Here is a 22,847-nt window from a genome sequence, read left to right on the forward strand (position 1 = left end):
TTTCTATTCTCCCCTCCCCGCCCCGCATATTCTTCTTTGTTGGCAGGACTGCGTGCACTAATTTGTTTAGTCTTTCTTGTATACATTTACACCCCCACTTGCCCCACGAAATCTTGCGGAAGGGCCCTAGCTCAGTGGGTGGAGCACCTTTGCTTTGCATGCATAAGGTCCTAGGTTCAAATCCCAGCACCTCCAGGTAGGGATGAGAAAAGACTCTTGCCTCAGACCCTCAAGAGTTGCTGCCAGTCTTATTTTTTTTTTATGTGCCATAAAAACACAGAGCAAATAAAGAGATTACAGGTGTAAAAACTGGGAAAAGTGAATTCAAGTTAAAAGCGTATGTGGATGACCTAGTGATAACAGTGGAAGAACCTAAAACTTCACTCTCTAAAGTAATAGAAAAAAATCAGAATTTTGGGGAAGTGGCAGGATTTAAGCTAAATAGGAATAAAACTAAATTATTAGTTAAAAACAATCCTGAGCTGGATAATTTAATGGCCTGTCTCTGTATAAAGCAGCTTCTTTGGGAGTGAAAAGGCTGTTAAACAACTCCTGGGCAAGGCAACGCCTTTTCCATCTCTTGCAGCAACTAAAATCCTGCACAATACGGCTTGCCGTCCTGGGCAGCTTGCTTGGTCCAGCTGATTATTATGATTTCCCTTCCACTGTGTGTTTATTGGCCGCTGACTATGCATTGTGCAGCTAAAGGGACACCCGGCGTAATCTGAACCATAATTCTCGGCACACTTTTCCCACTCCACCTGCGCCTTCCTGGACCCCGTTACCCCCGACTCCGCCCGAGGACCCCCGCAATTATAATCAGCTCACAAAGTAAATTGTTCATCTGTGGCTTGCCTCCCCGGTTGCCATGGCTACCCTTATCAAGCACACGGCACATCTCCATGGCAACGCCAGGGAAGCACTGGCTGTTGCCTGAGCAACGGATATAATTGTAGTGCTTGTAGGATGGGGAGGGAGGATAAAGTGTGGGGGGGAGAGAGGGGGGGGAGAGAGGGCAGGCGACAAAGCATGAAATTGCTCGGTAGGTTCAGCAGAAGGAACAATGAAACAGCAAAAGAGCCACGTCCCCTTGGTGTGTGTACAACAAAAGAAGTGACATCCCCTCGATGTGCCTGTGTTATGTGCCTACAAACACAACAAGCAGCATTCTTCTTGTGTGACAAAATTGGAAGCCTTCTGTTCAGTGGGCAAGCGACCTGCTGGGGGAGCGGTTTCGGTTCTAATAAAATAGGGTTCTTTTCAGAATTGTGATGTCAGTTGTGCGAAGTTCTGTGGGGCTCCTGCCCTAGTTTCTGGTACATTCTGTAGGGCCAGGATTTCTCTGGGTTTCACTGGGATTTTGCTGGGTTTCAGGCATCCTTCTGAATGAAGGAAGGACAACGAACTGTAGGGATGGGTGGATCTGTCCATTTTGGTTTTTCAGAGTTTTTCATTTTCCCACATTTCCCCACCAGTTTGTGATTTTCTTTTCAGTCCTCATGAAAATTCACCAGGACTGCAATGCACATTTCTCTTAATGTGAATATTAGGCAAAAATGCATGTCTAATATTCACATTTCCCCAAAACAACTTCCCCTGATACGATGCAATTTCATATGCTATTTCCAGTGATGCATGCATCCTTACACACATTTTATCCCAGTAGATGCATTTTTGTACACATCTCTTGGCACTGCAAAATTCAGTGAAGTGTGAATTTTTGAAAGATGGGAGTGTTTAGGTTCGCATATTGTTTTGGAAAGTGTGGTTGTGGAAGAGTCACCTTTAAATACGAACCAAATCAAATTTCTTCCTCATCCTTACCTAGGAGCAGGCTTGGTGGGGAGGTGGGTGGTAACACCCAAGCAGTGGGCTGCAATGTATTTGGAAGGGAATGGTGTAAAATGTCCCGTGTGTCTTTGATATGTGGCTCTGTGCAATCCTCAACTTAGCTGATCAGAAGTGAGCACCATTGAGTTCATTGGGGCTTACTCACAGGCAAAGTAGGTGTAGGATTGCAGCCTGTGAGTCTGTCAGTGTGTGTGAACAGCAAAGTAAATGATCATATCAGGGACCTAGAATGAGCCAGTATGGTTGGACTAGGACCTGGGAGGGTTCAAATCCCCACTTAGCCATGAAGCTCACCGGATGACCTTTGGCCACTCATGATCTCTTTGCCTAACCTACCTTACAGGGTTGTTGTGAGAGCAAAATGTAGAGTGGGAGAACCATGAGTCCTTTGGAGGGGAAGTGGGATATACAGGAGGTGGTGATTGTGATAGAAATCAGGTTCACAGCAGCGACAGGCTTTGATTAAGACAAAGAGATACATATAGGGATATCAACCAAGACAGGATCTTCACCAAGGCTCTGGAATTTGCTTCTTAGGGAGACGACACCTGCTCTGCTTTTCAACAACTAGTAAAGCTGATGTTTTTCCATAGTGCTTTTTGTGGTAAAAGATGTTGGCATGCTTATCCTCTGATTTTGTGTATTTATTTTCCACGGTTGTGTTTTGCCGATCTTAGAAGAATTGTTTTACTTTTGTGCTTCTTTCTTTATTGTACTATAATTTATTGTTCAATACTTCGTGGGCCCTGGGATTGGGGGGGGAATATAAAAACGCATAACCAATCAGCTTCGACAAACAATGGCCAAGGAACCCAGTTGAGGTGGCCTTTGTCTTTTGTGTCTTCAAGGCAATAGGGATTCAGGGTCGAAAGAATTCTCCCTGTTGGAACATGCAGGGAGTTTACTATCTAGCTGGTCAGTTCTGGGCACCTTATTTTTATACTGAGAAAGTTTCAGGGTTATTGGGGTTTTTTGGGGGAGGGGGGTCTTGCTTCTGTTGCACTGTAGTTCAAGAGTGAACCTCCAGATGGTTATAGTGCTGTGACGCTGGGGAAGTATTACAGAACAACTAACAAAGCAGAACGATGCATGGTTGGTCAGTAAAAGATTTACCACTATTGTGTTATTATTGCACCAATGAGATATTGTTGGATGCACTCCGATGTTGTGGTGGCAGCACCTGGGGCAAGCCAAGCCTCCTCAGCACTGCTGGCTGATAGCATGGAACAAAGGGGCAATAGCTCAGCGATCTACCTGAGAGGCAGCCAGAGCACCCTGTGAGCATCAAGTACAGCAGAGAATGAACGTGGGGATTGGTCGGGAGCGAGTAAAAAGGTAAAGCTAAAGGAACCCTGGACGGTTAAGTCCAGTCGAAGGCAACTATGGGGTTGCGGCACTCATCTCATTGCTGAGGGAGCCAGCCACAGACAGAGCATGTGACCAGCATGACTAAACGGCTTCTGGCGCAACAGGACGCCGTGACGTGTGCCAGAGCGCGTGGGAATGGGTATCTTTCTAAAGCCTGTGCAGAAGGCACGCTAGCAACTGCCCGTCTCCCAAATCTGCTCCTCAGTCTGCCCATACAAACATTGGGAGATTTTCTGCGTGGGAGGATGGCACACTATTTTTTTTTTTTTATTACTACTTTCTCTGTTTTGCTTCTGAAATTTTGTGTCCCTAAGAACTTTGTGCCCAGGGCAACTGCCCCTGTGGCCCTGTCCACGCTACGCCCCTGGATGGTGGTGAATCTGGAGAGGCTTTTCTGAGGGCAACACTGAGACTAAGAAGGGGGGAGCAGTGCGATCCACTGAATTGGAGAAGGCAGGCCAGTGAAGGCTGGCTGATGGTAGACTGATGTTGGTGGAGCAGGGCCTTATTCACTCCAGAGGACCAGCCTCCACTGGATTCTAGCACAAATCCATCTGGAGTAAAAGGCTATGGATACGTCTGAAGCCCCTTTATCGCTACTTTTCCTTGCAAGTGCAGTAGGTTGGCCTGCCATCAGTCAGGAGCTGCTTGGGCACATTTAGGAAGATATCTGGGAACTGCCCATGTTGGCCCCCTCTTTGCCTTCCCATTGCTGGGGCACAGCGAGAGGGAAGATTGATAGTGTTAGCCTTGGAGAGTATGTCGCATGGTGTTAGCTCATTTGAGAGCCATTTATCTCATTTCCTGCAGGGCAATACAGATCTGCAGAGGCCCACATGGCAGGCAGGTTAGAAGAGCATGCATTGAGGATGCGCAAGCGCCATTAATGATCTCCAGCCACAGCAGGCCATTAGGAGACTGGCACGGTGCCCTGAGCCACTAGGGCAGTCCCAGGCACAGGAAGGACCCATTGGACAGAGCTTTATCTCGGGGTGCTAGCACTACGAATCGGCTACCAGTCTCCTTTGTTACCCTCTCTTTATCGCAATGTATTTTAACCTATTCCAGGTGAACGGCAAAAACCATTCCGACTTGTTGCATCAGTATATTCATGATTGCCTGAGACTAAGAGCTCCAAGACTTTGTGTGCTGCTTCTTCTGGAAAGGGAAGGTGTAGGGATTGCAGTTTTGTGTCGTGGTTGCTGTGCAAGAAGGCTCAGACGCACACTCTTAAGAGTGCTGAGTAGCAAAGAACACTTTACCTTGGTCCCTCTTATACAGCTCTATTATCATTTGCGCCAACTAGCAAGACTAACTGTAATTGCACTCACTTTACTACTACTACTACTACTATTAAAAATTGTATACCGCCCTATACCTGCATGTCTCAGGGCGTTTCACAGGATAAAAACAGACCCCGTATATTACATGGGTATGTTCGCAACACTAGCTGATTTCCAAAGGTTAACAGGGGCACTGAATCTGCATGGAGTCACTGAGAAGTATTCTGTTTCCAGGTCTGGATGCAGAAAAGTCCATTTCTCGTTACAGTGGAGCTCAGCTTTGCATCCGAGGAAATGGACTCCGTGTCATGATGTAGCACCATTATGTCCACGGTGTGTTTTGCTCAGAGGGATGTTATGCAGGCTGCTTGGTGTGCACCCCCTGGCACTTTTAAGCCAGGGTGGGGAACCCATGGTCTTGCAGATGTTGCTGGATTGCTGTTGTTGGAGTCCAATTACATCTGGAAGACCAGTTTCCCCTCCACCATGGTAAGAAAGAAGAGGTAAGAAACAACACAGCACTCATATTTGAGAAGTGAGACATGCACACCTCTGAAAAGTATTAGATCTCTCCCCCCCCCCCCGATGAAATGAATTGTAGAGTTGGAAGCAACCACAAGCAACCTTGCTGTTTGCTGTGATGAAATTGCATAGCTTATGTAATTAATTAGGTAAATTACAAAAGTTACATGGTCGTTCCACTATTCTGCTCCATGGGTTTCAAAGCAAAGGAAACACAGTACATTTGGGGAGAGGGGATGTAATCAACTATATATCATTTGCAAACTGAAAGCAACAGCAGCAGCAAATACCAATCGTATCTGCTGGATTGATTTCCGTGGCAGACATGGGACAAATAAGCAAACAGCAATTTCCACTCCCATTTATGTTTTCAACAGAATTCTCTGGCCTCCCTACTCTAGGGGCATGCTCACCCCCACAAAATTCTGGGCTGAATTCTCTAATCCAGTAGTCCTATTTTGCATCTGGCTCTGGTTGGTGGACTTTGGGGTTCTAGATAACAATGGCAACCACCACCACAAACCCGTGAGCATGACATCTGTCTTAGGAGGCCAGAGATGGGTCTGTTTTGTAGAGTTGTGCCTCGGATCTGTACTTAATCTTGTTAATCAATATGTTATGTTACCGACACCGGTAACAATCCTAAAATCAGCATCCAGGGTCCAATACACGAGCACCACCCAGGCTCCACACCCCAAGAGGCACAAGCAAAAATAGGCAGGCAAAGAAAAATGGCAGGCTTTGCCCATCAGAGTGAGAGGGAGGAAACAAGCAAACTGGACCACTGGAACACAAGAGAGAAACAAATCATTAAAAGTCCCTAACTTTATTTTTTGAAATGTCATTTTCCTTAGAGTCGCCCAGTATCTCAGGTTCCTATTGGAAGGTCCTCTGTTTGAAGGACTGTCCTGTCCAAGTATGGTTTCAAGCACCCTTCCCTGAGTGGTGGGACTTTGGATGGTGTTGGGTTGACTCCCATCAGCCCCAGCTATCATAGCTGACTGAGAGGGATGATGGGAGTTGTGGTTCAGCCACATCTAGAGGGCACCATTGGGGAAAGTTGGCTTAAAGAGAAGGAACACTCTGAGAAGGGAGAAGGGGGCTTGGCGCTCCCCATCAGCAGTTGGACCCTGAACAGCAGACTGAGAAGGCACACAGGTCACCTGGGCTTCTGCGTTATGGCGAGAAGTATTGTATTTCTACTTAACACGACAGTTACTTTCTAAATTTGCATTTATATACATAAATTAACCCATGCAAATTTCATGCAAATCTGCATCTTTTTAAATCTTTTTTTAATCCTTCTCATACTTTAGCAATGTATTCCCCCTTTGGAAGGTGGAGTATGGCATTAGTGGCAGTCTGAAACCACTGATAGAAAACACTTAGGAACAAACTTGTAAATAGTAAACTAAAATAGAGTACCCAAAACAACCATTTTTTTTTTATAAAAAAGATTACACAGCTTCTTCGTACAGTATATCTTCATCCTGTAGAGTGTTTGCATTATCTATGTTAAATCTTTTAAAAGACAGAATGGTGTTGGGAAAAGAGAACAGTGTGAGTCTCTTTTTGTGGCCATAAGTGCAGTCGCATAGAAGCTAACTCTAACTGGACCAATTGCTTTTCTCCATATAGCAGTGGTGGGATATATCCTGATTTGCAGACCTGAATTCTCCCTGTGCTTTAGTGTGCTGTCTTGTGTTGCTAAAGGGCTGCCGGGCTGCCTCATCCTCCTGGGGACTATATCTTGCTGCCAATGTAATCTCTGTCAACAGGATTTGGAAAATATCCTCTGGGAACACAAGAGCTGGAGAAACAAACACAGAGAGAAATAATTATTACTGATTAACCATTAGCTACATCTCCACATGGTGCTCTACTTGCATAAGCGTGCCAGGGAGAGGGTGGGGGAGATCCCAGGTAGGGGTTTTGCCCTCCCCTTCCCCAAGCACACACATATAGCTTGAGCCGCAAGAGGGCCTACCCCCTCTCTTGACATCTTTTGCTGACAGGCGGTGTTGCCTGGTCTCCATTGAGGCTGATGGAGTGGGAAGCAGGGAGCCCAAAAAGTAAGTTGCACCAGAAACAATTACAGGCACAGCCAACTAGTTCTAAGGGTGCTCCACTCCTCTGTCCAGCTGGGGTTGGCTGAGTGCACATTGGGGGTGATGAGGCAGCTGTCAACTCACCCTAACAGACAGGCCTGCACTGTGACAGGGGAAAGAAAATCTCGCTGGGCCTAACTTTCTGTGAGGCATCAACTCAGGGCAGTTATAGAACAGGAAGGGGTTGAGACCATGAGGGTGGTGGAGGGTGAATGAGGTGAACTGGGGTGAATGAGACGTCGCCTTACCAACCTCAGCCTGCCCTCAGCCAGCCCTTGCTTGCCTGACTTGCAACCAGTCCAAGGGGTGGCGATGACTTCCATCTTCCTCCTCTCAGTGTTGCCCCTTGCAGAACTCAGCAGTGAGGAGGATTGAGGGGGCAAAACTATATCCAGTTGGCTCTGCCTGTCATTGGTTCTGGTGCCACCAGTGGGCATTGCTTCCTTCGCTCAGTGGCGTGGCGTCCTTTGCTGGCGCCCGGGGCATGCATGTGCACGTAGGTACATGCACCAGGCAGGACCAGAGGCTGGGCACACAGAGGGTTCATGGGCCAGCTGGCCCACCCACGCAAGGGAGAGCCCAGCCATCCAACATGGCCCTTGGCAAGCCCTTGGGGCAGCCATTCAGCGAGGGGACCAGGGGCACAGCAGCAAGGCAAGGCCAAGCTCTGGGGCCCAGAGACTCCAGTGGCAGGCAGGGCGGGGATCCCTGTGTGTGGGCGCCTGGCTTGTGCTCCCTCTAAATGCACCCAGGGCTACGGCCCTATGCTATGCCCTTGTGCACCACCTACTGCCATTGCATGAGGGATACTACCAACCTCCCTTTCAAGAAAATAGCATGCTACTGGTACATGATGGGAAAGAGCATGCTCTGACCCAGTGGGTTTTTTTGTACTGGCCGGTACTGATCGCCAGAACTAGGGGGCTAAGCTGGGCTTGGTAAGCCAGAGCCTTTTCTAGCTTGAGATGCCAAAATGTTGTTTTTGTAAGGTTTTCAAAACATAGCGGGGGGGGGGATTTGTCTACAGTTTGTACAGTGGTTCCTTGGGTCACAGACGCTTCAGGTTACAGACGCTTCAGGTTACAGACTCTGCTAACCCAGAAATAGTACCTCAGGTTAAGAACTTTGCTTCAGGATGAGAACAGAAATCACACAGCGGTGGAGTAGTGGCAGCAGGAGGCCCAATTAGCTAAAATGGTACCTCAGGTTAAGAGCAGTTTCAGGTTAAGAACGGATCTCCAGAACGAATTAAGTTCTTAACCCGAGGTACCACTGTATGTGTTTGGTTTAGGCTTTTTTATTTTTTTCAGAAGAAATGAAAGAAATGGAAATTGAGGTGGGAAATTAAATTACTCTTGTGTTTACTTGACTCTTGGTACAAAACATGGCAATATCCTTTGGGCTCAGCAAGCTGCCCTGATGATATTGTGCAGATATTAAAAAAAAGTTTGTAGCAAAGCAGTTGGGGGACATTTAATATTATTCTGGTCTCACGGTGAGAAAAACTAGGAATCTGTTTTCAATGTGGCCTCACCTCTGAAAATCTTTCCCACCCCCACCTTTAACAGATCTTGGGGTGGCGTGGGGGGCAAGTGTGTGTGTTTTTGTTGGTGGTTTTCACACCCCAGATTCTTATGGCGATTCCAGGTCAGTGTTTTGCATGCTCTGACCCCTACATAATGGGTCTTGATGCGTTCATGTCTTTCTCGACTGCTTCCCAGGAAACGCTCATCCATTACGCTGCCTGGGTGTGTAAAAGTGTCCTTTCCCTCCCTGGCATGGGGAGAGGGCTTGACATATAATCTTGCCACACACAAACACACGAGTGCCGGTCAGTGGCCAGAGGGAGGGGTGATGCAGGGACACACACCCCCCCCCAGTATGAGTGGGGCCACCTTAGCACTCTGAATGCTCCCTGGCCGAGGAGCAGTGGTGGCACGAGACAGGCTGGAGCCCGCCCTCGTAAAAACTCCCCTCAGTGTCAGTTTGACTAATTTGCTCGTCTTATCGCTGGCAGGATCCGACGTGCCCATCGCAGGCACAGGGCCATAAAACTAATGTAGTGAGGAGGCAGGCCGCAAAATGATAGATACGGCCCGTCGCTTGGAACAAGCATTAGCTTTATGAACCAGGGGTAATTGAAAGGAAATATTTGTCATTGGTCTCCGGCGGACAAGAAGTTTGCAGCAAACTTTGCGGTGACTGCCTCTGTTGGTCGGTTTGCCCACCATCCCAGTGTGCAGGGACACAGGGTGTTAAGAGGCAGTAGTTACTGGGGAGTGGGGCAAGTTGGTCTCCACTTGCTATCCTGGGCTTCGCTCCTTCTTTGTTCCTTCAGGAACAATCAACCCCCCTAATGGCAAGCTCAGGTGAGGTGGGCCAACAGAACTTCAGCCAGAACGGGGCCACTGAGAAACAAGAGGGGGGTATCGGCATAGCCTGGGAAACCCCGAAGTTTGCTAAACTACAAAAAACAAAAACAAAAAACCTGCAAAATGGCGTGGGGAGAAAGTCCCAGAACAGCCGAATTAAGACTGAGCATGCTCAGTGGCCTGAAATGTAGTGCATCTGTTGTGGCGGGTGGGGGACAGAAAACTGGGGTAGTGGCACAATAGGGGATTCTGGAAGAGGGTGTGGCTTGCTGACTGGGGCAGAAACAATGAACTGGGTAACGCCACGCTGCAATGTTTTGTTGCCAGCCTCACTTGTTTTGGCAGAGGTCATGCATGTGTCTTGTTTAGAATGAGCCCTAAAGGTAAAGGTAAAGGGACCCCTGACCGTTAGGTCCAGTCGTGGCCGACTGTGGGGCTGCAGCGCTCATCTCACTTTATTGGCCAAGGGAGCCGGTGTACATCTTCCAGGTCATGTGGCCAGCATGACTAAGCCGCTTCTGGCAAACCAGAGCAGCGCACGGAAACACCGTTTACCTTCCCACCAGAGCAGTACCTATTTATCTACTTGCACTTTGACGTGCTTTCCAACTGCTAGGTTGGCAGGAGCTGGGACTGAGCAACAGGAGCTCACCCCGTCACGCAGATTCGAACTGCTGACCTTCTGATCGGCAAGTCCTAGGCTCTGTGGTTTAACCCACAGCACCACCCGCGTCCCTGGGAATGAGCCCTACATAGCCCTACATAAGGGGTGGGGTGCCTCTACCCACAAGCCGATCTTTGCCCGCCAGACAGTCCAGTTTGACCCACGAGTCCAGTTTCCTGAAGAAACAGGCCCACCTGCCCATCAACAGATGTCAGCAGGATTTCCTCTCTAGTCACCAGTATGATGATTAAAGCCTGTTCCCTTCTCCTTTAAACAAGAGGGGGTGGCAAGGGGGTGGGGGGCTAACTTATCCCCACCACTCACTGCTGTCGTCCACCAGTTTAGAGGAGAAGCAGAACAAAGGTGCCCTTTGAAGATGCCTCACCCCTTTAAGGGAGCAGTGTATGGTGGCAGTGTGTGTGTGTGGGGGGGAATCTTCCACCTCCACTGCTGCCCATTCACTCACTTAAAGGAGCAGGGAGGCTGTTTCAAAGGGTGCTTTTGCAAAGCGCTTTAAGTCCATCTCTGCACTCTTATCTGAGTCTTCATAGGCTCAGACAGAAGTGCAGGCACTGGCTGAAAGCTACAAAGTACTGTTTGAAGCAGCCTAAACACCACAAGGAGGGGGGCTGCTTCAAAGAGTGCTCCCAACAAGAGTGTAGATTCTGTCTTAAAATGCTTTGCAAAAGTGCTATTTGAAGCAGCCTCCCCACCCTTTCTTTAAACAGCTGGGAAGCAGTTTGGGGTCTGATACAGACACGATTGAGCTGTCTTAAACCCTTTGGAAGTTTCCCTTTAAATCTCTGAGCTTTAGGGGGGAGTGTGGGGAGATCTCCCCACCTATCAGTCATTTGATATCATAATGACATCATATGATTGCCCCCACTCACTTGTCAAATTTGGTCCTTAGGGCATAGCTGTCTACGTTTCCCTTTTTTAAAGAAAAAATCCCTTATACTGAATAGGATTCCTCGCAAGAAAAGGGAAAAGTTGACAGCTATGCCTCAGGGCCAGACTTGAGAGTGCTGTGGCCAGTGGAGCCAAAAAGGCGACCTCCCTAAATAAATACCTGTTTATTTCATTAAGGATCATTAGCTCAACCCACCAAGTGTTTTTTGTGTTTGTGCATAGACCCTTAGGGCAGGGTCTAACAGTATTCCACAGTTTTTTTTAAAAAAAATCATATGATAAAAGAACACTGCTAACAGCAGATAATATATTCTGTTAAAAAATATTGCTACCAAGAAAGCAAGAAATAGAGATGTTAATTTAGTACTGCCACAGCTTGCCCAAATCCCTGCCAGAAAAGCTATGTTAAGGCTGCAATCCTAAACAAGCTGGGAAAGGAACACAGCGAGACTTCCTTCCAAGTTGCCCTGCCTTGATTCATCCTGTAAATGCTGGAGACGATAGCAAGATTTCACCTTTTCTTTCTTGGTCTTTTATTTTTATCCTTTTTTTTAAGACCTCAAGCCCCACAAGTTTCCCAAGCATAGGGTGGGTGACACTGTAAACAAACCTCGCACATTCACAAACCTCGTCCCCACATGTGGGCTCTATACTAGATGGTTCTGTAGTGCAAGGGTCACTCGGATCACATCCTAACCATAACATTTAAACCATACCACTTTAAGAGTCATGACTTCCCCCCCACACACACAAAGGATCCTGGGAAGTGTAGTTCATTAAGAGTCTCCTAACAACTTTCAGCATCCTCAGCAACCTACAGTTCCCAGGATTCTTTGGGAGGAAGCTGTGGCCCTTGAAGTGGTATGAAAGTGCTTTAAACGTATGTCGCGGGTGTGATCTGTGTTACTCATTATTGATCACTGTGGGCATGTTGAATTTTGCAACTTTCACATTCCAAAAATGAGGGATTCCAAAATGTTGCAACATGACTTGGGAATCCAAAAGATATTTGGGTTCAATTAATATAATTTAGTTATGCCTAGTAAGTAAAACATGTGTCAAATTGCATAGAAATCGTTAAGAATGAGCACGAAGTAATTGCAATTATTATTATTATTATTATTATTATTATTATTATTATTTAGCATTACCTGACATTTTCAGAAGGTATTTTTTCATCAGACTTAGACTTACCAAGTTAAATGTCGTCCAGTCACAAAATAATAGCATTTTTTTTATTCCTCACACCCTAAAATGTATTTTTAAGACCCACCTCAAGAAATTTGCAAAAATTAAGTTTCACCCCCTAAAATGAGAAGGCCTAACCCTATGTACAGATGAGAATTTCTTGCATCTGACGTATGTGTGGACCAGGAATCAGAGGAAGAACCAAACCAGGCTGTGCCCAGGCACTATGCCATTTATGGCTCATGGTTGCATTGCATAAACAAGCAAACAGAAGAATTGATTTAGCTATAGGGACCTCTTAAGGAAGGAGAACAAACATCCTTTTACTGCCAATAGTTCCTGGTTTCTAGATGCTGTGGCCATCTTATCACAAATTTACCTTTGCATGCTCACTTGGAAATCCAAAGGCAAACAGAAGCTATACACGTGGTTGAGTTCCTGGTCCCCTGCAGGGTTCAATGGCATCTGAATCTTCAGGATGGCCGATCCAGATGACTTGCAGCTTTTCCCTGCAGAAGTTCCCCTGCAGAGAGCTCAGCAAGTTGGGGATGTATGCAGTTGCAATATTTGTGTGTGTCCCCGCGTGTCCAGCGAGGCAGTCAGGGATGGGGGTGCAGAGATGAATGATTGGATACATCAGCATCCTTTCATCTGTCATCCTGATGAGGCAAAGGAGCTTTAATCGACTTTAATAGCCATCAAATGGCATCAACAACTTCTCCTAATACGCAAATCAATTAGCAAGATTGATTGGCAGGAGGAGAGTGGTCAGGTGGCTCTGGGAGGCAAGGACGGAGGGCTGCAGCCGTTTTGGAAAATCCAGAGCGATGGAGAAGACTTTGGAAACAATAGTGTTGCTGTGCTGTGGTGCCCTGGGGACTCGTGCAGGCATTCCTGTTACTCCTCGTTTGCCGATGTAACTGCTGCATTCCTCTTTTTTTCATTCGCTGCAATCCTGTCTCCTTAGTCTGCGGCTTAGAATGGGAGCCTGCAACAAAATGTTGCACTGGTGTCATGCTGTTCGGCATTCCAGCTAGGCACCCATGCGCTTTCCCCGAATACACCGCTCCATTTTCCCCACTCCACGTAACTCTGTAGTTCCCATCTATGGCTGCTGCTGCTGTGATAATGATATCTGGGTACATGCAAAGGCAGGCTCTGGCGGATGGAGCAGATGAGACCATCCAACGGTCAAGAAGGCAGATACCGCAAGTGCCGTAGAGAAAAATGAGGGGTGGATGGGGTTCATCAACCTGAGAAGGTAACCCATGTAGGAGAAGGAAAACTCTGATCCTCCATTGTGGGATATCTTCAGGAGTAGAAAAGACGAAAGAGTAAACCCGACACATACCGTATTTTTCGCTCTATAAGACACACCTGACCATAAGACGCACCAAGTTTTAGAGGAGGAAAACAAGAAAAAAATGTTCTCTCCCTCTCTGCGCAGTGCCTCTCCAGCAAAGCGGGAGGAGAAATGGAAGGGGCTCCATTTCTCCTCCCACTTTGCTGAAGGGGCGCTGAGAGAGAGGGAGAGCTGTGTTGCGGCTCTCCACCGAAGCGAAGCCAGGAGAGCAAGAGGGATCGATCCCTCTTGCTCTCCTGGCTTCAGCGAAAGCTGCGCAGCCTGCATTCGCTCCATAACACACACACACATTTCCCCTTACTTTTTAGGAGGGGGAAAGTGTGTCTTATGGAGTGAAAAATACGGTACCTGGAGTGGAGTTCCTTTTTTTTTTTTTTTAAATACTTTTTATTGCTTTTTTTCCAAATAGAAATACAAAGTCAGTTATACAAAGAAATAACAGAAAAGAAAAAGAAAAAGAAAAAAATCATCCTTTCAAAGCATTTTTTCATAACCAACCGGACTTCCCCACGTCTCCCTCACCGTGCGTTCTTTACAATAAAATTTTTCAGCAAATTATGACCTTATTTCGTACATTCTTTTGTTCTTTCAAATACTTATGGTTTACGTTTAAAATACTTATTTTCAATTTACACTAATAACATATATAATATTCTTTTAAACATTTGTCCTTCCTTTATATCACTTAGTTTCCCATACCTTAATCTTATTGCTGGAGCTGAATTTCCCTAATCATGCGAATTCTTAACATTCATATAACTTGTAAAATTTTTGTAAATAATCTTTAAATTTTTTCCAATCCTCCTCTATTGCTTCTTCTCCCAAATCTCGGATCCTGGCAGTCATCTTGGCCAATTCCATGTAGTCCTAAGACTGTTTGACGGCACCTTGTATGCCTCCTTCTGGCAACATCTGCTGCCAAACTGTTTGCTCTGCTTTCCTTTGGACCACGTCAGCAAGGTCGAGGGGAGTGGGTCTTGTTGTCTGAACAGCCCAGGACCTCCAGACACACTGCCCAGGCTTGCGCCCTGGGGAGGTCACTTCATTGCTGCTGCTAACACAGCGGTTTGACTTCACCCCCAGAGACACACTCCATTGTCTCTTGAGAAACCTCTTGTGGAAGAGGCACACAAAGAATGGCCTCAGATGGTGATTGCAGGGTCCAGGCTGGCTCTATGGGGAGAGGTGGTCCTTGAGGTATTGCGATCCTGAGCCGTGTAAGGCTTTATAAGTGAAAACCAGCACTTTGAATGGGGCCCAGAAACTAATCGGCAGCCAGTGCAGTTGATCAGTGTAGTACAGTGGTACCTCGGGTTAAGTACTTAATTCGTTCCGGAGGTCCGTTCTTAACCTGAAACTGTTCTTAACCTGAAGCACTACTTTAGCTAATGGGGCCTCCCACTGCTGCCGCGCTGCCGGAGCCTGATTTCTGTTCTTATCCTGAAGCAAAGTTCTTAACCTGAAGCACTATTTCTGGGTTAGCGGAGTGTGTAACCTGAAGCGTATGTAACCTGAAGCATATGTAACCCGAGCTACAACTGTATCATCAAACCATCTTGCCCCAGTAAACAACCTGGTTGCCAAATTCTGCACCATCTGAAGTTTCCAAATGTTCTTTAGAGGCAGCACTGTGTATAATGCATTGCAGTAATCTAACCTAGAGACTACTAGAGCATAGTCAACAGTTGTTAGGCTACCCTTGCCCAGAGAGGAGTGCAGCTGGGCCACCAGCCCAATCTGATGGAAGATGCTCTGTGCCACTGAGACCACCTGAGCCTCAAGAGACAAGCTGTGTCTCTTCTCCTTTACTGGGACTGTAACCCCACCGAGAGCAGGCAACCTCCCATCCCTTTCATTTTGAGCATCCCTCTGATTGCTTCCGCCAAATCACTAGGCTTCTGACTAACCAGCTAAGCTGATTTGAGGAGTACTGGATGGCTAGACTCTAACCAAGGGTGCCTGTGTTTTGTTTGACAGATGAACCGCCCAATCCAAGTGAAGCCAGCAGACAGCGAGGGCCGAGGAGGTAGGTTGCTCTTCATTTTCAACCCATTCATCCATGCTTGACTAACTAACCCTGAGGATCTATTTAGTGTCTCGCCTGGGAGCACAGTTGCACCACCACCCGGTAACGGCCGATCAGACACTTCTAGCACTGCAGCTGCACTGTGACAAAATCCCCTCTGCTTTGCCCGTTTCCCTCTCAGCCAGCAGCAGAGATGTGAGGTGTTCGGAAGCCGAGAGATCAGTGCAGCCTCACCGACCACCATCTCCTCATTAAAATGAGTGAACAGGATGAAGGTCCATTAATTTAAATAAATCTCTCCTGAGTAAAACCACCTTTTTGTTCTTTCTGGGTTTTAGTGTTTGGTTTTGTTAATTTAAACTGCATTTTCCGTCTCTGTTTTCTTTTTGTGCATCCACCTTGGGGGCCCTTATTACAGCTTAGATAATAAAACGTTTAATTTAAACAAATAAATACCATACACAGAACATAGATGCTTTTCTTGCTGAGGCTGTTCCTCCAGCCTGCACCCTTTACCTCAGTTGCTCTGGCTAACACACTCCAAAATTTCACCTGCCTTTAATGTGGTTTGCCCCCTTCCCCAAAGTGGCTTTTCTTGTTATTCATCTCTCTCCCAAAAGTGGCTTCTCAAGAAAGGATGCTGAGAGGTTTGCTGATGTGAACAGATTGCTGACATGGGCTTCCTGTTTCCAAGGCTCTTGGCTTGGTGCTTGCAGCTATAGCTCAGCCGGCAGATCATGAAACTCTTAAACTTAGGGCCATGGGTTCGAGTCCTGCATTGGGCAAAATATTCCTGCCTTGCAGGGGGTTCCAAATGCTGCAATTCTGTGATTCTATTATCCTTTGCTCTCTTATTGTGGTAGTACTTCAGCCATGAGGGCTGCATCCAGCATAGCCAATGGGAAGACAGGAAGAGGCAGCAGGACACTGTCATTGGATGGGGTGAACCTTGAGGGATGGATGGGAACATGTGATTGATAGCTGGATTTGTTTCATGCCTGGCTGCACCTACTAGATAGGCATACATTTTGGATGCCACAAATACTTTCTTCAAAAAATACACAGTGTTCATAACACAGAGAGGCTTGTGAGGCAGTCTTTCTGTTAATGAAAATATTGATGATCATAGCACAGTCCTGCACAATCTACTCCATGCATTTAAAGCACATGACTTCCCACAAAGAATCATGGGAACTGCCACCTGTTAAGGGAGCTGAGAATTGTGGGAAGTCATGCGCTGTAACTGTGCATCGTATGTGCTTTAAATGCGTGCTGTGGATCACAGTGGTGCATCAACTTTATACATAAGAAAAGAAATCAGAATGCTGTGCCATGGATAGGGATACAGCCACCTGCATGCATAATGCAGATTTTGCATATTTGCATGCTTTTTTTCTTATTTTGCATAATGTATTCTGTTTCTGCTAGTCACAGGGAGGGACGAGGAACAGCACAAGGCACTGAAACTCCACCCCTTCCCCTGAGCAACCGAAAACAGTCAGCTGCCCATTGGGCTTTTTGCATTTAGCAGATTTGCGTTATATCAAGCCTCTCTTCCAATCCATAGGGGCTGGCAGCTAAGCGGCTAGCTTAAAACAATCGAAAGCTGGGAGTCTTGCGACAATGGATTTTGTACGTAATACCACACTTTGCACCTTTTCTAGTCTCATGTGGAACTGCGGACTAACGATCATGAGAGCCAGCGTTGCCTAATGGTTAGAGTTTTGGACCATGACCTCACAGGGTTGTTGTGAGAATAAAACAGAGAGAGGGAGGAGAAATGTTTGTGCTACCTTGAGCTCTGTAGAGAAAAAGTGGGATGGAAACGTTACAATAAATAAATAACCTTCCTTACATAAGCAAATGAAGTCCGCCCCTTGTCAGGTTTTCTGTCCATCCGGCTCTCCTTTGCAGTAGTTATAGGCCATCTAAATAACATTGCTCACAAACATAAAACTATCATAGAATTGTAGAGCTGGGAGGGACCATGAGGGTCATCTAGTCCAACCCCATGCATTGCAAGAATGTTTTCCCAATGTGGGACTTGAACTCATGACCATGAGTTTAAGTGTCTCATGCTAGCTCAGTCGGTAGAAGCATGAGGCTCTTAATCTCAGGGTTGTGGGTTCAAGTCCCTCATGGGGCAAAAATAAATAAATCCTGCATTGCAGGGGATTCGACTAGAAAACCCTTGTGGTTCTTTCCATTTTTACAATTATATGTGCCTATGCTAAGACACATTATTAAAACACAGTATCATAAAACAACAAATTGCAACATTAAAAATATATATTGCAGTGAGCACTTTTTACAGCTTACTGGGACTGGTAAATGAGGCAAACCTCATTTAAACAGTATTTTGAAACACCAAGATCAAAGTTTCTTGAAAGGCCTGGGAGAATTTTCTTTTTAAAAGTCTTCACCTGGTAATGCCAGAAGGACATAGCAGAGGAGCCAGGATGGCACGCTAAGGATGCCCTCCTCCTGGGTATCTGTTCATTTAACTTTGCTTAGCCTCAGGGGTCCTTTTGTCCCCCCTCCCAGCCAGCCACATGTTCTCAGTTTGAGACATTTTGGTGCTGCGAGAGCCCCATCTGAGCTTGGACGTCTCAACCACATCAACCCCTTTCTTTCTCTGGCTGATCTCATTACAGGCTGGGCTGGGGCCAATGCTGGGATCTTTAAGGCCACTGCTCTGGTGCTGCCTTGCGGTGGCTCTGTCACTCCTGCCTGCAGTTAGACCCAATTCCTCCCCTCGAACTGTCAGGCAGCCGTGGATTATTGCATTTGAGGCGCAGCACAAGTCGAGATAAAGCGCCCTAGGAATCAATGAGGAGCTGGCCTCAGCCTGGTTCCCCATTGATTGATGAACCTGTTCCTGCATCAAGCACAATTACTCCTGGGGTGGCGGGGGCAAGAGCCAGTCAGGACTTAGGTGCTGCTGTGAAACTGACACCCCCAGGTAGAGGATGGCTGGAGAGGCAGCTTCTGTGCCTTCCCTCTGTGAGTTTGTTACAAAAGCCTGGCTATATCTTGTGGCAGGCAGTCATCAAGATTTGTTCTTCCACCTTTCATGGTGGTTTGCCTGCTTTGTCTACATTCCGTCACCCTCGTACCTACGGGACCGCCTCTCCTGGTATGCCCCGCAGAGGACCTTAAGGTCCACAAATAACAACACTTTGCAGCTCCCAAACCGCAAGGTAGTTAGATTGGTCTCAACTAGGGCCAGGGCCTTTTCAGTACTGGCCCCAGCTTGGTGGAATGCTCTGTCACAAGAGACTAGGGCCCTGCGGGACTTGACTTCTTTCCTCAGGGCCTGCAAGACAGAGCTATTCTGCCTGGCCTTTGGTTTGGACTCAGTCTGACCCTTATGTTTCCCTCCCCTTATGGTTTTGATTTATGGGCTAGTATTAAAATGAGGCTGCATTTTAAATTGTATTTTAACCCGTATTTTATTAAACTGGGGTTTTTTTGTTTGTTTGTCCCCCCCCCCCCCCATTATGTTTTATTGTAATTTTATTGGTGTTAGCTGCCCTGAGCCCAGCTCTGGCCAGGGAAGGCTGGGTATGCATAAAAAATTATTGTATTATTATTATTATTTGGTCCCGTTGAGTTCTGTTTTCTCCTAAGCTGTTCCAGGAGATGGGCCTCAGCATGCAGAGAACAAAAAAGTCTAATGGAGAAGTTTTAGGCATTTCCTGTCTCTGAGCTCCAGGGCAGGCAACACAAGGTTATGTCCAGAGCATTTTTTAAAGCTAGAACTTGCTAGAACTTAGTTCCAGCACTTCTCAGGTGGGTTCCACTGCCATTATAAGTGAAAAAGGGAGGCGTTCATGGTGAGTTCTGGCCCCTCTTTTTCTGGAAGAATAACACTGGTTATGCTCTTATCAAATTGGTCTTATTCTCAAGGCAATTAGTTGGGGTTTTTATGTAAAAAAAGGGGAGGATGAGGACATGGGTATAGCCAGGATTTTTTTTAGGGGGGGGGGACAGGCATTATTTTGGAGGGGGCAGAACCAAGTTATTTGCGACACAATCGGTCAGTTAGTTAAGTATTTTTATTTCTTTACTTGATTTGGGGGGGCAGCTGTGCACCCCAGCACTCCCCTGGCTACACCCATGGATGAGGAACCTGTGGATACCCAGATGTTGGATTCCAGCCTCCAGGAGCTCCCGTCCACATGGCCAATGGTCAGAGAAGATGTGAGCTGCAGTCCAATGACATCAGGAGAGCCACAGGTTCCCCATCTCTGATTCAGAATACGTATACCCTGCTCTCAAGGCATCTTACAAAAGATTTGCACAATGCAACACAGACTGGGCATAGTTTCAGCCAGAGAAATAAACATGCTGTCCACATGATTACTCCACTGACATTTCCTGCCTGCGTTCCCTGGTGTGACCCTTTAGCCTCCACCTAGTAGACAGCAGAGCCCACCAATGGCCTCTGTGCTGGCAAAGCTACTTAAATAACACAGGCGGTGCCCAGAGAGAAAAGAAATCCTGATAACACTTTACTGAGGAAACTGATAAAAAACTGTATATAATTTGAGCAGAAAGGAACCTAAAGTTTTTTTTCTTTCCTCATGCATAATAGGGATAAAGGTAAAGGTAAAGGGACCCCTGACCATTAGGTCCAGTCGGGACCGACTCTGGAGTTGCAGTGCTCATCTCGCTTTATTGGCCAAGGGAGCCGGCGTTTGTCCGCAGATAGCTTCTGGGTCATGTGGCCAGCATGACTAAGCCGCTTCTGGTGAACCAGAGCAGTGCACGGAAATGCCATTTACCTTCCCGCCGGAGCGGTATCTATTTATCTACTTGCACTTTGACATGCTTTCGAACTGCTAGGTTGGCAGGAGCAGGGACCAAGCAACGGGAGCTCACCCCATCACGGGGATTCGAACCGCCAACCTTCTGATCAGCAAGTCCTAGGCTCTGTGGTTTAACCCACAGCGCCACCCGCGTCCCTGCATAATAGGGATACATTCAACCAAACATCATAGCATGTGTAACCTCTCTAGAGATCATTCCACTGTGCCTGCTTGCTCAGTAGCATCCTCCTCCTCTTGGCTAGTTGACTTTAACACTAACAGGGTTAACCCTTCAGTTACAAAGTGAATGATCCTTGCTGCTGCAGTTCCAACAGCCTGAGGCAAGGGAGTGGGGGCTGAGCAGCTTTCCCTCGCTGGCACTTGGCAGTTGCCAGGCAGTAGCTCCCTCTGAGGGCTTCTGAGGCAAGAGGGGAGGCCAACCAAGCAGCTGGAACTCCTGACAGCCAATGATTAGGGATGCTTGAGGAATTTTATTTCTGCAAAGTGACCTAATCTGCACCTCCTCAACTAATGTGTGGTTCAGAACTTAATTATCCATTGCACTTCACTCTTCTCTTCCTTTTGTGGTACTGTTCTCAAAAAAAAAACAAAAAAACCCAAAACCAAAAAACACCATGCCAAAATGTATTTTTAAAAATACATATTTCAGGATAAAATGCATTTGGAAGTGCATGCATTGAGATAAAATACATCTTTAAATGTGAACATAGTGTCTTGCGAAAGAACAATGTCAAACCAGAATTGATGATCTCCTTCTACCGGGCCACAATAGAAAGTGTCCTTTCATACTGTATTACAGTGTGGCACGCTGGTTTGACAGCCACGGACAGGAAGTCCCTACAGAGGGTGGCGAATACAGCACATGACATCATGGGCTGTCCCCGGAGTTTGCTAGATGACATCGTGGCTGTTGGGCTGCTGAATGGGGGGGGGGGGGGAATAGTGGTGTAATTGACTTCTGACAAGCACACAGAGCGCGAACAAGACTGAGTGTATGGGGGGGCTTGTTTAATTTCACTGCACACAGGTGGTGTAGTGACAATAAAGGTTTATTTATTTTATTTATTATTTATTTAACATAAGAAAGAAGAGCCTGCAGGATCAGACCAGTGAGCCTTCCAGCCTAGCATCCTGTTCTTGCACAGGCCAAAAATCTGCAAGCAGAGGCGCCCTCTCCCCTCCTGTGGTCTCCAGAGCAGAGCCATTGTGGCTGGTAGCCATCAATAGCCCTCTCTCCGTGAATTTGTCTAGTCCTCTTTTAAAGCCAATGGGCATTCAGAGTGTGTTGCTTCTGACCATGAGACAAGAGTGTAGCTGTCATAGTTTGTAGCCACTGATAGCTTGATCCTCCCTGAATCTATCCACTCCTCTTTGGTTGGTGGAAATTGCTGCCTCCAGTGGGAGTGAGTTCCACAGGTTAACTGCATGCTGTGTGTCAAAGCTCCATGTCCCACAGTTCCTCAGTGATTTAGATATTTAGAATCATGGGCTAAAACAGGCCACAACTTTATTGGTTACAGACGTGAGCAATTTGGCTTAAGCTTTGGGTGAAGCCCGGCTATATCTCGACTCCCGCCCGTCTGCAGGGAGTCAAATTAAGAGTAAACCACCAGAAGGGGGAGCCCTATGACTTACATCAAATAGGGGCACCTCGAGGGGTCCCCATTGGGGTCGTGGCATGACCCTGGCCCATGCCTGGGCTTCGGACAGGATCCACACCCCCAAATCTCTTTAACAGGATACCCTTAATGAGGAGGGGCAGGTGGAGGCTACAACCTCACCTCCATTAAACAAAGGCTTACCCAATGCCTAACCTTGCAATGTTGCGACATTGGTAGGCAGAAACCAAGTGGCAGGTGCCAATTTCCCAAGTGGAAAAATTCCTACCCGGCCCCAACAAGGCGGCTGACATTTGTCCATAGCAAATATATGATTCTGTGATTCTAAATGGACACGCATTCCAAAGTTTAGAAAGAGGGTACGTGGGCTGGGAGATCCAGCGAGGAGGCAAGAGAAGGAAGCCACCGGCTGAGCCACACTTTAAAACACCCGCAGCTACCCCCACCGGCATAGATTGGCTGAGCGGGGATGACACGGCCGGGGCAGGCGCAGAAGGGGGCATCAATCCCCCATCCCCAAGCTGGGTCACCACGAGGGCCCAGATGCCCGGCCACAATGCTGCCCACCACAAAAGTGAGCCGTCTTACTTGTCATGAATCGTCTAATAGCCAGCTTCATTGGGTGCCCACGAGCTCTGGAGATATGCGAGAGGGAGATGATGGCCATCTTGCACCTCCACCATCCAAGGCGATAATGCTTTCGAATACCACTTGCTGGATTCTGCAGGAGGTGAGAGTGCTT

The 22,847-nt window shown here is 47.0% G+C and overlaps 1 protein-coding gene across 10 annotated transcripts in view; it reads left to right on the forward strand.

Moving 5' to 3' along the window:
* Nucleotides 1-22,847, forward strand: part of CELF6 (CUGBP Elav-like family member 6) — a 168,023-nt gene that overhangs the window by 100,031 nt on the left and 45,145 nt on the right. For all 10 annotated transcript variants that reach the window (XR_013979234.1, XM_080980434.1, XM_080980437.1 and 7 more), the window contains one exon: nt 15,606-15,654. Coding sequence is in view for 9 of the 10 variants with exons in the window: in XM_080980434.1 (XP_080836560.1) it covers nt 15,606-15,654 (49 nt within the window). In the remaining variant the exon portion in view is untranslated. The remainder of the gene's footprint in view (nt 1-15,605; nt 15,655-22,847) is intronic.

Source organism: Podarcis pityusensis (genome assembly GCF_964106645.2).
Source record: "Podarcis pityusensis genome assembly, chromosome: 14".
Lineage (NCBI taxonomy): Eukaryota > Metazoa > Chordata > Lepidosauria > Squamata > Lacertidae > Podarcis > Podarcis pityusensis.